This window comes from Chrysochloris asiatica, unplaced genomic scaffold (genome assembly GCF_000296735.1).
Source record: "Chrysochloris asiatica unplaced genomic scaffold, ChrAsi1.0 scaffold00050, whole genome shotgun sequence".
NCBI classification, from domain to species: Eukaryota; Metazoa; Chordata; class Mammalia; order Afrosoricida; family Chrysochloridae; genus Chrysochloris; species Chrysochloris asiatica.
In genome coordinates this window covers 7,065,245-7,083,197 of record NW_006408568.1, presented here as the reverse complement: position 1 = coordinate 7,083,197, position 17,953 = coordinate 7,065,245, and the positions used below count along the sequence as shown (strand labels likewise).

The 17,953-nt window shown below is 45.9% G+C and overlaps 1 protein-coding gene across 2 annotated transcripts in view; it reads right to left on the bottom strand.

Annotated features, from left to right (window-relative positions):
* IQSEC3 (IQ motif and Sec7 domain 3) overlaps positions 1-17,953 on the bottom strand; it is a 194,584-nt gene that overhangs the window by 17,270 nt on the left and 159,361 nt on the right. For both annotated transcript variants that reach the window (XM_006862699.1, XM_006862700.1), the window contains 2 exons: positions 2,880-3,002; positions 2,214-2,380 (listed from right to left, as the gene is read on the bottom strand). In XM_006862699.1, coding sequence (XP_006862761.1) covers positions 2,214-2,380; positions 2,880-3,002 — 290 coding nt within the window. The remainder of the gene's footprint in view (positions 1-2,213; positions 2,381-2,879; positions 3,003-17,953) is intronic.

Sequence of the window (17,953 nt, the reverse complement as noted above, 5' to 3'; positions counted from 1 at the left end):
TCAGTTTTAAAAGTACATAGACTTCTCTATCCCCTCCTCCACTTTTGTAGAAGACTATCCTTTGGAGAAGTTTGGGGACTTCAAGTACACCCAAGGGTGAAGTCTGTGGGGATGAAGTTGACATTTAAATACTGAGGGGATCCTCAATCCCACTTTCCACAAAGATCTCAGAATCTTAGCAATCAGATTCATACCTTTTGGGCAATAGACTGGACATTTCTTTTCTGGGGAATCAACCAGAGCAAGAAAAATTGAATAAAGATATTGTACTAGTAGGAATCACCCAATAACACAGCTCAACTAAATCACTCTAGTAGAATGTCTGCCGATCAGCAATCTCCAAAGGATAAACTTTTCAGTGACTCACCCTTAAATACAAATGGACAACCAAGTTTCAGCAACTATATATAAAAAGTCTATAACATGAAAGAGAAAGAAATATAGGAAGAAACAGAAAAAGGAACCCAGAAGAAATAGGGACAAGCAGGGAGAAGGAAACTGAAACACACATATAAAAACATCATTAATATCGTCAGATAAATATGACATGATATTGGATGATATGAAAAATGAATTAATGCTATAAAAGAGGAACATACAAAGAACAAAAAAGAGCTCTTGAAAATGAAAAGTATGACAGTAGAAATTAAAAACTTAGATGAATGCTTGAAAATTAAAGCTAAGGGATATTTTTCAGGAAATTGAACAAGAAGACAATGATGATATATAGGAAATCTATGAAAATTAGAGGCTACAACTAAGATCCAACATCTGAATAATAGGTATTTCAGAAAGAGAGTACAGAGAAAATAGAGTGTAAAAACTATCAAATATAATATTTATGCAAAGTTCCCTCAGTGGAAAGCACGTTTCTAGACTGAAAGGACCTATTTCAGCACCCGGCACAGTGGATGAAAAAGACCTCTCACAAGGCACATCATCATTAAATTTCAGGACACAAAGGGCAAACAGAACAACCAGAGTTTTCAGAGAGAAAAAACAAATAAACAATAATGTCCAAAAGGTCAGGAATTGTAATGGCAGAGGAGAACTGTCAACTAGCAGATAATGGACTAATGCTTTCAAAATTCTTAATGGAAAATTTTCCAATCTGGAATTCTATTTCCAGTCAAACTCCTAATTAAGGGCGAAGACTGAAAAATATATATTCATACATGCATATTCTCAAAAAGTTTGCCTCCAATGTACCTTTTCTCTGGAAGTAAACTAAAAACAAGGAAACTATGAAATCCAGGAAACAGGAGCAAGGTGATGGAGATTCCAGGATGGTGGTAGACAGAGAGCCCATGGTGACAGCTGTGCCACTGGCCTAGTGACCTGTCCAGATTGGAGCAGAACTAGAGGCTCCAGGAGAGAGCTCCAAGAAGCTGAAACTCAGAATACCTCCTGGGTTGAAGTGTATTTGAGAGGGACACATAGGGTGGAGAGTTTGGGGACAAGTTGTGACAGGCTCATTGAGAACTAAGCAAATGGAATTACTACTTTTTATTTTTTTATTTTAAATCATCACATACTTTCAGAACCTACTTTGGATTGTTTGCTTAGTCATGGTCATGTAAACGTTGATTTAGCACAAATACTGTTTTGCTCCCTGCTAGGGGGCACACTATACCAAACCAAATTCATTGCTGTTGGGTCAATTCCGATAGGACAAAGCAGAAGAGCTCCCTAAGTTTTCCAAGGCTGTAAACTTTATGGAAGCAGACTGTCACATCTTTCTCTTACAGAGTGGCTGGTGGGTTCGAACCTTTAAGTTAACAGCCAAGCACTGTTCTCCTTCAGGCTGGTGGATTTGGCTGGTGAATGCAATGAAGTTATTTGAAAGACTGACTTATAGATTTAGGACCTGAAGGTCATGATCCTGGCTTTCAGGAACATAACATATAGAGTGGGAAAAGCTGGTACCACATAGGCACCAATGATGGTGCCAGGGCCTAGGGGTCAATGTTCCACAAAAGGCAAGGGAACATTGCCAAGGGACTCTTATTGCTTTGGGATGGGGCAGTGGTAGTGGCTCTGGAAAATCCTTAGAGACTTGGCCCAAAAGTGGCTTCCACAGTCTGCTGTGCATGACTAGACCCAGAGATCGGCATGTAGCGTACAACAGGGACTCAGACTCACTGTCTTCTTTGGAATTAACACTGACTAGAATGTGGTCTCACCCTTCCTACCCTCTGTCCCCACCTCCTCACCTCGAAGGTTTCGGATAAAGTCTTCCAGCATCATCTTCCGGTCAGGCTTAATGTTGGGGCTGTACATGTCGGTGTTGAGGAGGATAATGGCGAAGGCGAGGATGAAGATGGTGTCAGGGTTGTGGAACTGCTGCACCACCTCAGGGTTGCACATGCAATAGCGTTGGCTGTGGTGGGGAAGACACCGAGGGGAATGCTGAGACCCTCTGCCCTCTGTTCCTCCAAGCTCCAGTACTTGTGGGGGCCCAGGGGGAAGGCTGCCCACCTCAGTCTACTGCTGTCTGACCCATACCCTGGTCTTCTTCTCCAGAGAGAGGGCAATGTTATTTCACACACCTATAAATCCCCCAGGATTTCTCAGAGAGGATGCTCACCATGGTTTGCTTGTTGACAAGGATGGGTGAGGTGCAGTCCAGCCTGGTGGGCCCTGTCTGGTATTACTTCCAGATCAGAGAGCTCAGGAATCCTGTCCTTTTCTTTCTTTCCTGCCTTTCTATCTAGCCCACCCCTGTCACCTACACCAGAAGGGGCTCTCCCCACTGCCTGACTAACTCTCCAGCATCTCCCATCCTCTAGACACAGAACAGCTCTGCCTGCCCCCCAAATGTCCATGTCTAGGGCATGTGCTGGGGTTTGTGTGGGAACTGGAGCTGAGGGGTCTGGTACCTGAAGGCCTCAATGAGCCGCTCCACCTTCTGGGCCTCCCCCTGCACGCGAATATGAGCCTGGAACTTCCGCAGGGCCTCATCCAGCTCCATGCTGGAGAAATCCATCTCGTCCACCACGCAGCTGAGGGCAGATGGGAGGAGGGGTGGTGAGAAGAGGCGGACCATGTAAACTCTCCTACAGCCACTAGGGCTGGAGAGCAAGGTGCAGCCTCCAGTGCTGGTGGAAGTGGGGGAGTTGGGCTCCACAACCAGCTGGCAAGACCAGAGCAGGAACAGTCTCACTCCCGCCTCTCAGGCCCCCTGCAACCTCCCAGGGGTCTCGCTTTAGCCCCCTAAGAGAAAGCTTCCTCATACCTCCTCTCACCTGACAAAATAACCCTGTGAGGCAGGCAGTTCCACTACTATCTCCATTTCACAGTTAAAAAACCAAAGGCCCAGAGAGGTAAGCGGATTGTCCAACAGCTTGTGGAGGCTGAACACAGATTTCCTGACTCAAATCTCAAAGTCTTTCCTCTCAGTTTCAGTATCTCAGAGTCCAACAAATGTTTTTAAATTGACTAGGTACAGTTTACTTTCTTTTAAAGACCTGGAAGGAGCCTGTCATTCTCTTTAGTTTAACACTCAGGTTTCCCACTTGAGTTTCTAGGTGCAATCTCTTCCTGCAAGCTGCCCTGAAGCTACCCTGTTCTCCTTAGTTACAATGATAAAGGAGGCAAGGCCACCTGACATCCTTCATTACCCAGCAGTCTCCCTCTATAAGGCTCCGAGCTCTCAGGGAGGGAGGGCTGAGGAAAGATGGAGGCCTCTGGAGAGTAAATGGCAGATTTGACTTAATGTGGGAGGGGACAGTGTGACACATAGGGCTGAGAATTGGGAAACTCTGATTCTGATCTTGGTCTGACCACTCTCTGTGACCTTGGCTTGTAAATTGAGTTCTAGGTATCTCAGTTTCCTCTTCTAAAAGGGGGTGGTAGGGAGCCAGAGTCCCTGGTCCTCCCTCCTCTGGAATGCCATATCCAGCCTATGGGGGTGTGGAAGGAGGAGCTACAGGGAAACAGGTACCAGAGTCACTCCAATTAGGAAGTTCTCATTTCTCAGGCCTGGCCCACTCAAGAGACCCCCTTCCTTATTTCCACAAGATCTGGGGCTAGGACCCTCCCAGTCCACCACTTCTTCTTGCTTTGCTCTGCTCTGGTGTGCTCTGGGCCCAGAGCTGTGAGCAGGAATCTGGGCCTGGCAAAACGGCAGACTGAGTGTCCTCCTGAGAATTGTTTATGTTCCTTCAGTAGAAGCTGATCACAAGACCCATTGGACAAGGCTTACAGGCGCCCACACAGCTCTAGGAGATGACTTCTCTCCTCCTACAGTCATATTCGCCTTCTGGTTTTTTAGAGCCAGGCCCACACTGTCCGCTGGAGGGTGGGCAATACTCCCCTCGTGCCTCCTTGGTCCCCTGAGCTGACCACCAAAGCATCACAAACCTGAGGGGTAGTTGCCTTCCCCCTCACTATGCTGAAGGCCAGAGTTGGGTCCTGTTAACATCTGCAATTCCAGCATTTAGTTCTCAGTGCTTGGCACACTGAGGGGATTCAAAGAATGTTTCCTGAGCGAGGGGCTGTGGGACAGCCACCCGTCCCCTCACATGATACCCCAGTTCCTGTGGTGGACCTGTTATCCTAGAAGATTTCTAGACCCCAACTCAACCCTGATACCTCAGATAGTCCTTAGGAGAAAGCATGTTTCTTTTCGGGAGGGAACAAGGAGGAGAGAACATCACTGGCAGGCTCCTGAGAGGGGCAGGGCAGGTAGCTCTCTTCAAGCTGGGAGCATCTTCCTGGCTTGGTCAAACCTTGCCTTCTCTCAGGCTTGTGTGTCTCGGGACAGTGAGTGGATGAGAGGGTGAGGCTGAGAAGTGACCAAGCAGGAGACTGGCAATGTCAATATCTGGACATCTGAGACAGACAGGGCGGCAGAGGCCACCCTAGCTTCTCCACTCCTCTGGATCTTGGCACCCCTTGTCTCCTCCACCCTCCACCCTCCCCATCTGGAAGGTGGGCTCCAAGAGCAGCATCATGGGGGTGGGGTCTGCATCTGTGCCTCTCCACAGCCATCCCATCAGAAGGTTATGACTGAGTTAGATAGGAGTGCTCTCTGGGGGCTAGCGAGCCAGAGGGCCGGGTGCAGTGGGGACAGAGGAGGACAACCTGGAGAAGGTGGACCAGTGTGATCCTACAGCAAGAGCTCGAGTGAGAAAGAGATAGTGAGAGGTACAAGGAGAACACGAAGAGAGACAAAGAGGCGAAGAGAGTGAAAGAGAGGCAAGGAAAGAAAGTGGGGGAGAGACAGAGACAACCAAAAAGAGAGAAAAAGACATAAGAAGAGGGACAGAAAACAAGAAAGACAAAATGAGACAAAGGGAGAGGGAGAGAATGATAGAGATAATGAGAGAAAGGGAGCAAGAGAAACACGATGGGGAAGAATCAGAGACAGAAAAAGTTATGAAGAAATAAGATGTAAGAAAAACACCACTAGGTCAGACTGGGAGGCCTGGGCATGGAGCACATCACATTCTGCCAGCCAGGAGCCTCTGACTCTTGTGAGGCCAAAGAGGAGGGTAGTGGGTCCCTTTGGGGGACCCAGAATGGCCCTTGGTCCCTTTGGCTGGCCTGCATATGCCCCCACCCCCAGGATGTGCCCCATTAGTCTGTTTACTCCACCTTCTACGCCCCTCCACACTTGCCTTCTCCCTATAGACCTTGAGCCTGAGGTCCTAGCACCCTGCTTCCCTCTCCAAGACTCTCTGGATGTACCCTCTGCCCAGTGCTCTGGATCAGGCCTTGTTCCACATGATGGGAAGAGGTTCTGGGGCCTGGGGCATTGGAAGAGCAGCAGAAGGAGGCAGCAGGAGCATCTGGAAGAGGGTAGGACCTGCTCAGCCAAGCACGATGGCCTAGTTTCCAGCTCTTCACTCAGGTGATACACAGCCGTCTCTCTTTTGGCTTACACGGGGCTGTGGCTAAGAGCTCCAGGAATGAGCCTGGAGCCTAAGAGTCAAGGACTGGGGCGGGAGACGCAATCAGGCGGAACCACCAGCCCATGGAATGGGAACACTGAAAAATTCAATCACGTCCCACAGAGTGGAGTGGAGGCCTTCAGGAGGAGGACTCTTGGGCTGTGGAGTCAAAGGAGTCTTGACATCAAGCATCTTCCAGCATTTTAGCAAGGAGGGTTTGCTAAAATGCACATTCTTGGGCCTCACCCCAGATCCACCAAAATAGAATATTTGGAAGTGTTGCCTGGGAGTCAGCATTCTTAAGCTCTCTGGGTGGTTCTTAAAGTCTGAACTCCAGCAGCTGATTTGAGTGTAAAAGGGGTTATGGTCCAGGTGTAGACTTTGAAAACCTGAGTATAACAACTCAAAGGTTACTAGAACAAGAGCCCCTGGGGACACGGGCATCCCTTTCTGAGTATCAGGGGCAGTGGGGGTCAGAAGGGAAAGATGAAGGTGTAGACACATACACATTTCCTGCCTTCCTCCCTGCAACTGCCATCACAGGGCACCAGCATTTGGTGTGGAGGTGGTGGTCTGGGTTTCTAGGTTCTGGGGGGGGGGGGGGGTAGAATTCCTCTGGAAAGAAGGAAAGAAGCTGTACTGAATGATAGAAAGGCACTGCTGTGCTCTCGGGAAGAGGGCTGGACCAGGTGACCATTCAGGACTCCCCGACTGAGACATCTCTTCAGAGAGACATCTCATCAGTTGGGGCACTGCAGATGCACCCAAGGGGCAGAGAACTGCAACAGCACTTGTGCCTGGCTTTGGAGCATCCCGCACAGTGACTGTCTATCTGTCCTCACCCCTCCAGCAGACAATTATTCCCTTCCTGGTGGGGCCTGTGTCCTTCTGCTTCCAGTCCCTGCCTCAGGAGTCTCCATCCCTTCAGGCTCTGTCATGATCCCCCACTCCATGGACCAAGGTCACCCTGGAATCACTGGTAACCTTGGAGTGAGTTTTTCAGCCTGTTCCTCCAGTAAAAGCATGCCGTGCACCTGTACCTCTCCTAGGCTTCCCACTCCCATCTCTTCTCTCGTCACCTGTCCTATTGCTTCTCTTAGTCCACTACCTCTACCAGCAACTGGCTGTCTGTTCATGTAGATTTACAGTCCCTGGAACCCTAGATAGGGTCGCAATGAGTCAGAGTCCGCTTGAGTTTGAGTTTTGACCAGCACTTAAAGATCCTTGGGCGGCACAAATGGTTTGCTGTCAGCAAATATCTGAAAAGTTGGTGGTTCAAATCCACCCAGAGGCACTTTGAAAGAAAGGCCTGAAAATCTGCTTCCATAAAGATGACAGCCAAGAAAACCCCACAGAGCTCAGTTCTGCTCAGTAACACATACAGTTGCCATGAGTCAGAATTAATTTGTCAGCAATAGGCTTGATTTTTTTAAAACCAGCACTTAAGACCTCACACACACCCCTACTCCTCTTTGTCACCCAAGAATCTGGATGGGCAGCAGTTTGCCATGTCCATCCCCGGACACCTAAGGCATCACTATTTGGCATCTCTCCTCTTCTGATCATCTTTAGGGTGAAAAACATCACACACTCCCCAGTGGGTTTTTTGTTTGTTTTCCTGATGTGTAATCTCCCCATTTTACAGAAGGCAAAACTAAGACCAAAGGGGCTTGTCCCATACTCCCATACCTAGGAAGAGTGGGTTTTCCAATTCCTAATTTACTGAAGTCTCATCTCCCCACTGAGCTCTCTCCCAAACCTGCCCTGTCCACTTCAACTTTGTGTGTGAGGGAGTGGTGGTGGAGGGGTTGGTGCTCACCTCTGTCGGAGGCAGGCCCCTCTGAGATCTCATTTATTGACTTCTGTTCTTAGTGCTTCACTAAGTGTGCAATGACTTAGGCTTATCAATTCTGTCTGATACTGTTCATTACTGCATTATTTCTTAATACACTTGCGGAAGCTGAAGCTCATGGGAGCCCAGGCCCTGCTGGGGCTTTGCACACATTGCACATCTTGCTGACTGGGCCAGGCAAACCCGCCCACACTCTCTGCTGCTTGCCAGGCTGGTGCTACTAATGACTCTCTCCCTGGAGGTTGCTACCTTGCTCAGCTGCCTGTTGGAAACCTGTGAAGGGCCAAAAGACAGTCAGATACAGTCACAAAAGCGCAACAATCTCTCTGTGTATGTGTGTGTGTGTGAGAGCGTGAGGAGATGCTTGGCTGTCTGCAGACAGTGTGGAGGTTGCCTGACTTCCAGCAGATTCTGAGTTGGCCTGGGGCACAGAGCCACAACATGGGGGACATAGGTCCCTGACTTCCCACATTCCCTTTCTGGTGCTTTTGCTGACCTCTAGTAGTGGCTGGCTGGCTTTCTTTCTTTCAGTAAATAAACATCCAGGGCCTCCTGCGTACAAGGCACTGTGCTAAGCAGTTGGTATAAGTGGCAAGCCACACAGACACAGTCTCTTTCCTGGTGGGAGAGACAGACATTAATCACAGAGTCAAAATTATGTCAGCATCATTGCAACAAGTCCTGTATAGAAAAGGACAGGGTTTCATGGAAGACACAAGGGATGTATTTTACAATGGTGTGCCCCCAAAGGCTCCATTTGAACAGAGATCTGAAAGATGAGTAGGAATTGGCCAAGGGAAGGGGAGGGATTAGGAAGAACTGTGGTGGTGGTTGTTATATGCGGTGGAATCTGTTCTGACTCATAGTGACCCTTAGACGGTTTCCAAGGCTGTAACCTCATCGTTCTTCCGCGGAATAGTTGGTAGTTTCGAACTGCTGACTTTGAGGTTAGCAGCCCCATTCGTAACCATTATGTTACCAGAGTTCCTTGAAGAAGAGCTGTGTTGTTGTTAAGTACTGTGGAGTCAGTTCTGATTTATAGTGACCCTGTACATGGTTGCAGAGACTACAAATCTTTATGAGAGTAGAATACCTCATCTTTCTCCCACAGAACCACTGGTAGTTTTGAACTGCTGACCTTGAGGTTGGCATCCTGACTCGTAACCACTATGCTACCAGAGCTCCTTAGGAAGAGCTGTAGGCAGAGGGAAAAACATATGCAAAGGCCCTGTGGTAGAAATGCACTTTCAGAGACTTGTTGTTGTCGAGTCAGAACAGACTCATAGCGACCCCATGCACAGCAGAATGAAACAATGTCCAATCCTGGGCCAACCTCACTACCGCTGCCACACTTGAGTCCATCAATGCTGCCACCTGGCCAATCCATCTCGTTGGGGGTCTTCCTCTTTTTCGCTGATTCTCCATCTTACCAAGCATGATATCCTTCTCCAGTGACTGTTCCCTCCTGATAATATGTCCAAAGTATGAGAGATGAAGTTTCTCAGAGACTTAGAAGCCAACAATGAATCTGCAGTGCACAGTGGGAGGAAGAATGGAGGACAGTGGGTTGTGATCCTAGGGTGGTAAGCACAGGTTTCATCAATCAGAGTTTTGTGGATCACAGGAAAGACTTGGGGTTTATCTTGACTGCAGCAGAAAACAGAAGAGGGGTATACTCAGAGGAGTGACAGAATCCTAATTAAGAAGATTCCTCTTACTGTTGCAAGGAGAATGAATGGGATGGGCAGACAGGAGGCAAGTGCAGAGTAGGGGACCAGTTAGGAGGCTACCGCAGAGCGATCCAAGCTAGAGATGGCGGGTCTGGGTTAAGCCAGCGCCAGTGGATACTGAGTGGACGGACAATTTGAGATACGTTTTAGAGGAGGAACTGAAGGGGGTCAGTGATTAAAAAGAAGTTCAGGATAAGTCCAGATCTTCAGCTTGAGCATCTGGGGGGACTTGTGGAGATGCGTTCATGATGAGGTGGGCACATATGCTAGAACAGAACTTCAGTTTTAGATATATGCAGATGGACGTGTTCTTTCAAATATTATTCATTTCCTGCTCTCTTCTACATCATTGGCATTTGCACAGATTCTTGGTTTTTCTATTTTACACAAAATCTCACCTTGACCCTTTTCTCTGCTCCTTTTTATAGCCTAACTTGTATGTGACCTCTCTATTCAAGCTGTCTCCACTTACTCATTTCCATTCATTATTCAACCAGCTCCAATCAATTAAACCCCTCACCATCCCATTAAAGCGTCTCTTGTCAAGGCCACCAGTGGCCCCTGTGTTGCTAAATCCAGTAGCCTCTCTTCTGTCCTGATCTCACTAGTCTCTTGGCAACATCAACATGGTTAATCATGCCTTTCTTGAAAACACTCCATTCTGGTGGTTTCTATCACACCACTCTCTCTGAAGTTGATACTTTCCACTTAGGAAGCAGCCTTCTTTATCCTTCACCTGACCTCTAATTTAGGACTGACCTCCCTTTTAACAGCCTCTCTCGAGGTGGCCAAACCCATCCTGTTGTTGTCAAGTGCCAACTCATAGCAACCCTGTATAGGGTTTGCAGGAGCACCTGATGAGTCTGAATCACTGACCTTGCTGTTCAAACCGACCTTGCTGTCCAGTGCTTATCCTATGGCTTTAAATGCTATCTCATGCTGACAAGTCTTCAGTATTGTTCTCTCACCACTGTTGTTGTTCGGTGTCCTCAAGTCTGTTCTGCCTCATGGTGACCTTATACACAACAGAGTGAAACACTGCCCAGTCCTATACCATCCTCACATTAGGTGTTAAGCTTGAGCCCACTGTTGCTGCCACTCTGCCAATTCATGTCATTGGGGGGTCTTCTTTTTCATTGATCCTCCTGTCTACCAAGCATTACGTCCTACTCCAGGGATTGGTCCCCCCTGATTATATGCCCGAAGTATGAGAGACAAAGTTTTTTGCCATCCTGGCTTCCAAGGAGAAATATGCCTGTACTTCTTCAAATACCTACTGATTTAATTGTTCCTCTGGCAGTCCATGGTACTTTTAATATTCTACTCCAGTACCATAACACAAATGAATCGAATCTTCCACAATCTTCCTTATCCATTGTTCAATTTTCACATGCATATGAGGCAATTGAAAATACCATGGCCTGGGTCAGGTGCACTTTAGTCCTCAAACTGACATCTTTCCTCTTGAACACTTTAAAGAGGTCTTATGCAGCAGATCTGCATAATGCAATACGTTGTTTGATTTCTTCACTGATGCTTCCATAAGTATTGATAGTGGAGTCAAGCAAAATGAAGTCTTTGACAACTTCAATCTTTTCTCCAATGATAAAAATGTTTTTTATTGGTCCAGTGGTGAGGATTTTTGGTTTTCTTTACATTGAGGTGCAACTCATACAGAAGGCTGTGGGCTTCAATCTTCATTAGTAAGTATTTTAATTCCTCTTAGCTTTCTGCAAGCAATGTTGTATCATCTGCATCACAAGTTGTTATAGTGTCTTCCTCCAATCTTGATACCACATTCTTCTTAATACAATTCAGTTTCTTGGATTATAGGCTCAGCAGATTGACTGAGTATGGTGAAATAATACAAACCTAGCACACATCTTTCCTGATTTTAAACCATTCAGTGTCCTTATTCTTTTCAAACAAAAACCTCCTGATCTATGTGCAAATTCCTCATGAACACAATTAAGTGTTCTGGAATACTCATATTCCACAATGTTTTCCATAGCTTGTCATGACCCACACAGACAAAGCTTTTGCCTGACCAATAGAGCACAGGTAAACATCTTTCTAGTATTCTCTTCCTTCAGCCAAGATTCATGTGACATCATCAACGATGATGCAATCTCCAGCATTGTTTCTATCACCAAAGCTGTATTTTCCAACTACTGATTCTTCGTTTCAAACCTTTGCATTCCAATAGGAATTATCAACACATCTTGATTGTATGTTTGATCAATTTCATACTGAAGAAGTAGGTAGAATTCTTTAATTTCATCATCACTGACTTTAGTGGTTGGTGCACAAATTTGAATAATAGTGTTATTAACTGGTCTTCCTGTAGGCGTATGGATATTATCCTATCACAGACAGTACTGTACTTCAAGATAGATCTTGAAATGTCCTTTTTGATGATGAATGCCACACCATTCCTCTTCAATGTGTCTTTCCTAGCTAGTAAACTACGTGGTTGTTAGATTCAAAATGGCCAATACTAGTCCATTTCAGCTCACTGTTGTTAAGTGCCATTGAGTTGGTTCCAACTCATAGCAACCCTGTATAGGGTTTTCGAGGAGTGGCTGGTGAGCTTGAATCCCTGACCTTGAGGTTCAAACTGACCTTGAAGTCCAGCACATTAACCTGCAGCACCACACCAGAACTCCTAGCTCACTAGTGCCTAGGATATCAGTATTGATGCGTTCCATTTCATTTTTAACAACGTCCAATTTTCCTAGATTCTTACTTCAGATAACTATAATAATAGTTCCAGTTATTAATGGATGTTTGTAACTGTTTCTCCTCATTTTGAGTTGTGCCCCTTCAGCAAATCAAGGTCTTGATAGTTTTACTCCATTAGCATCATCAGTCAATTGTACTTTGAAAACAAAGCTCTTCCCCAGTTATATGTTGAGTGCCTTCCAACTTGAGGGGCTCATCTTCCAGCATTATATCTGACAATATTCTGGTGCTCTTTGTCATGTTTCAATAGTCAATATTCTCATGTTATCTGATAGTGTTCCACTGATACTCATAAGAGTTTTCAGTGGCTAAACATTCAGAAGTTGTCTGCTTCTAATTCTTCCTAGTCTGGCTTAGTCTGGAAGCTCAGCTGAGACCTGTCCACCATGGATGACCCTGCTGGTATTTAAAATACCAGTGGCATAGCTTTCAGCATCACAGCAACACGCCTATCACCACAGTACAACAAACTGACAGAGGAGTGGTTTGCTTTTCGTATGTTATTATTAGTCATTTTTATTATTTTATTATTAGTCACAAACCAATCCACTCTCTTTTTGATTGATCTGTTGTTTATAAAAGACCACATGTGATGGTACAACTCAGTGGTGAGGGCTTATGAAACCATCAACTCTATGTATTGATTGGAACTTAACACTTCTGAGTTCTGGCTTGCTGAATTTATCTGAGCTGCTCTGGTCAGGATGTCAGTCACTGGGGAATATTCATAGGACATAGGCTGTAGTATCAGCACTAGCAGGCAAGCCTGGTTGCACAAATTTTGTGGCTTGCCTGCTATCTTAACAGAGTAACTTGTTCTGAGTAAATATTTGACCATGTCTAGCTAGATAAATTCTTCAGATGAAATGTCCTCAAACCTAGCATCTTCCTCCTTGAAACGAAAAATACATGCACTTTTATTTTGCATAATTTACTCTAGTGGACCTGAAGCACAAACATATTCATATGCAGTGACTGAGTGTTCTAAATCCTCATCAGCCCAGGAGGCTGTTTACTGGGATCTGGCCACCCCTGCTCTCCTCCCACACAAGTCACCAGGCCCTGCTGATTCTCCAAGCTCTAGGCTTTGCCTACTTCTCCCCATCCCAATCCCACCCCTATCATGGCCCCTGGGCCTCATCACTTCTCTCCAGGACTGTTATTGCAACAGCCCCCAAATAAACCATCCTCCACCTCCTCCAGCACCATCCTTCTAGGACACTCATTTGTCACTCACTCCCCTGCTTACATTTCTACAAGAGTTTCCCATAATGCCGAGTTCCACAGCAAAGCAAGCAAGTCTCTGTTAGCTTCCCCAGCTCTTCTTGCACCTCCCTCATATTGGCTGCAGCTCTCCTGAGTCTCCTGCAGTCTTAGTCTCTCTCTCTCTCTCTCTCTGTCTCATGCCTCCCTGCTATTGCACGCAATGTTCTTTCTTCCTGCTTCTCATCCCCAGTCTCAACTATGTAGATCTCTGTTTAGCTATTAACTTCTCTAGCTGTCTTTCTTGATTCCCTCTGCACCTTGGACATGTGTTTTGTCTACCACTGCATTTATCTGTGTCCTGAAGTGACCAGTCTCTGGAGAAGGACATCATGCTTGATAAAGTGAAAGGTCAGTGAAAAAGAGGAAGACCCCCAACAAGATGGAATGGCACAGAGGCAGCAGCCATGGGCTCTAGTATAACAATGATTGTGAGAATGGTGCCGGACTTGGAAGTGTTTCATTCTGTTGTGCATAGTGTTGTTATGAGTTGCAATCGACTCGACAATACCTAACGACAACAAAAATAACTTTGCCTTCTTGTTTTCCCTACTAGGCTTCATAATTCTTCAGGACAGGGGCAATCTTTTCATCTCTGCATCCCTGATGTATACACAGACTCAATGAATGTTTGTAGATGAATGCATGAGTGAGAGACCAATTCTATGAATAAACAGGACCTGGGGAAAAAAACACCGTGGGCTGCATCTTTGGCTGTTCTGCCCAGTAGCCCAGGATGTCTGCACTTGCTTTGCTGACATCACCTGGGGCTGGTCCTGACCCCTTGATTTAGCTGCCCAGGAAATGGCCCCAAGGTTTCCAGAAACGGGGCAGCAGAGCCGTGTATGTGTGTGTGTGTGTGTGTGTGTGTGTGGTACACATGCTTCCTTCCTCCTTCAGCTGCAAATCAAGTGACTGAGTGATGACAACAGAGGCATATTGGCTCTGATTAGGCTGCAGTCAACTGAGCGTGTGTGGGCCTGTCTCAGGAGGTGCTGCTGATAGGTAAGTCAATGTGAGGCAGGCAGGTTGTGCTCAGGCCTCTCTTTCTATGAGTTTCTGCAGGGGTTGTGGCAAATATCTTTCCAGGGCTGGGGAAACATAAGCACAGATGTTCACTACATCTGTGTAAACAGGTACACTCTTGCATAAAATTGCTTGTTAACACTGAGCTGTGTTGAAATTAGTTTGTGTTGCAGGTAAATGCAGCATCATACATGACTGAGATCAAAATGAATTTAGTCATCTCAACTTTTTTTTTTTTTTTTTTTTTTTACACGACAATGTCTGGCACACAAAGGAACTGGTTGGGAGCTGAAAATAGGTAATGATAGCAGCAGGGATTTTTAATTGGCCAGAAGAGTCAGCAAAGACCTGGAAGAAGAGGCTCAAGCTGAGGCCTGGAAAGAGAGATGTGAGTTACAGACAAGGACTTGTGCTTCAGATGAGAGAACAAGCCCAGGTTTCAGGATTAGGACAAAAGACTTGTCTGCCCACAGCTATGGGATGTAGGAACCCTGGCTTTATTTCTGCAGATCTTGGCTTATACAATTCAATTAAAAATATCCCCATCCGTCAGGGAGTTATTTTTGTTAGCCGGAACTCATAACACACTCCATAAAGGTCAAGACTTTTTGGAAAAGTGCAATGTGACTAAAAAAAAAGAGAGAGCGAGAGAAAACAGAGCAGGAGGAAGATGGCACAAGGACAAATACAATCTTGTTTGAGGGGGCATTAGAAGGGATGGATTTAGGAATCCAAGGAACTCAGTTTAAACTACCCAAACACAGGAGAAGCTGATGAGTCTGCTTGAGATGAGTTTTCTTTTGCTGGGCTCTGTAGTATTCCTCTTTGTCAGTGGTTCTCAAACTTCAGCACACATCAGAATCACCTGGTGGTTGTTGCTAATTGCTGTGGAGTCAGTTCCGACTCCTGGTGACCTTATGTATAGTAAGTTATGGATTATGAAACAAGACAGTAGGTCAGTTCCAACTCATAGCAACACTATGCGCAAAAGAACAAAACACTGTCTGGTCTGGTGCCATCCTCACAATTGTTAAACTTGAGCTCATTGCTGCTGTCACTGTGCCAATCCATCTCGTAAGGGGTCTTCCTGTTTTTTTCTGACCTTCCACTTTACCAAGTATGATGTCCTTCTCTAGAGACTGGTTCTTCCTAAAAACATGCTTGCAGTATGAGAGATGAAGTCTTGCCATCCTGGCTTCTAAGGAGCATTCGGGCTGTGCTTCACCCAACAGATTTGTTTATTCTTCTGGCAGTCCACAGTACTTTTAATATTCTTCTCCAACACCGTAACTCAAATGCATCAATTCTTCTACAGTCTTCCTTTTTCATGGTCCAACTTTAACATGCATGTGAGGTGATTAAGAATACCATGGCTTAGGTTAGGCACAGCTTTGTCCTTACACTGACATCTTTGTTCTTGAAACTTGCCCTTTAATGTTATGTAAAGTTGCCCTCACTTTAATTAGCTCCTACTCACAACAAATTCTTCATTACAATCACTTTGAAGTGCAGCTATTCAACCACTTAAAGTGGCAGTTTTTCTTGCACTAACCAAACCAAGGAGTCCTGGTGTGGTGCTGTAGGATAGACACTGGACTATTATCCACAGGTCAGTGGTGCAAGCTCACCAGCCACTCCTTGGAAACCCTATATTGGGTCTGAACTGCCTCAATGGAACTTAACAACAACAACAACCAAACCAAAAACCAATTTCCAATGAGTTAATTCTGACTCATACTGACCTACAGAATCCTATAGGACATAGGAGAACTGCCCCATACTGTTTCAGAGACTGTAAATCTATATGGGAGTAGACAGCGTCATCTTTCTCCTGCTGAGATGCTGGTGGGTTAGCAGCCCAATACTTAACCCACTGCATCACCAGAGCCCCTTCTTGCACTAAAACCCAAACCTGCTGCCATTGAGTCTATTCCGACTCATAGCAACCCTACACAGCGTTTCCAATACAAGAATTCTTTACAGAAGCAGACAGCTTCATCTTTCTCCTGTGGAGTGACTGGTAGGTTTGAGCTGGTGACTTTGTGGTTAGCAGCCCACTGCTTATCTCACAGTGTCACTAGGATTCTCTTCTTGCACTAAATTAAGGTTAACTAAGAACCATATGATAGACAAAGGAACACTCTGGCTGTACTTCTTAGAGGCCAGAATGGCCAAACTTCGTCTCTCATACTTAGGACATATTGTCAGGAGGGACCAGTCGCTGGAGAAGGATATCATGTTTAGTAAGGTGGAAGGTCAGAGAAAAAGAGGAAGTCCCCCCAGCAAGATGGATTAGCAAAGTGACAGCATCAGTGGACTCAAGCGTGGCAACAGTTGTGAGGTTGGCCCAGGACCGGGCAGTGTTTTGTTCTGCTGTGCATAGGGTTGCTATGGGTCGGCACCGATTCAATGGCACCTAACAAGAACCATATGCACCTGTTCTTACTTATCTACAAATTTGTCTTAAAGACACACTGGGGAACATACCTCACTTATAACTGTGTATAATAGAAACTACCTGCACAACAGAAAGAAATATAGCCGGCTCCTGCCCCATCCTCAGGATTGTGGGTAGGTTCAAGCTCACTGTTGTGGTATTGTGTTAATCCATGCCACTGAGGGTTTCCTTATATTTTGAGACCCAGAATCATCTGGGGAGTTTATTAAAATACACATTGCTAGTCCCCAACCCCTGTGTCTTCCAGCCTGTTGAGTTTGACAGACAATCTGTCTTCATTTCTGAATGTCCCCTCAGAAGAACAAATCTGTTACACTCTGGCCAACACATTTCCATGGGAATGAATGATGAAATCTGACTGGAACATCAAATTCTAATATGCCTCAGAATTTAACAAAGGGTGGAGAAGACACAGTAGAGAGACAGAATATCCAGGAATCTTCCTTCTAGCAGCTCAGCCCAAAGCTGTTTCTGTGTGTTTTCATGGAAATGATAAATGCCAATATCCTCCATGTATGCATGAGTCACACTGGAAAAAATCACTCAGGCCAGAGAAGAGCCTGGCCACAGTCAATGGAACATTGCCCCATCTACTGGCCTTCAAACCTGCTGAAGCGAACATTTCAGGAAGGAAATAGAGCAGAGCTAAATTTCCCAGCCCGTGAAAACTGAAAGGATGTGGTGCACACGGGCCTGGCACTGCCCTTCTTTCAGAGGAGGACATCCTAAGAGTACATTGTTGTTGTTGTTAAGTGCCAGCGAGTTGGTTCCGACCCATAGCGACCCTGTATAAGGTTTCCGAGGAGCAGCTGGTGAGCTTGAACCGCCAACCTTACAGTTCAAATGGCTTTGCAGTCTGGTGCATTAACCCACAGCGCTACACCAGGACTCCTAAGAGTACATGGTGGGTCCCAAAATGAGGCACTCCACTCCTCATCAACTTCTTGTCTCCACCCAGTCCCATCAAGTTCTTGTCTGCTGAGTAAAG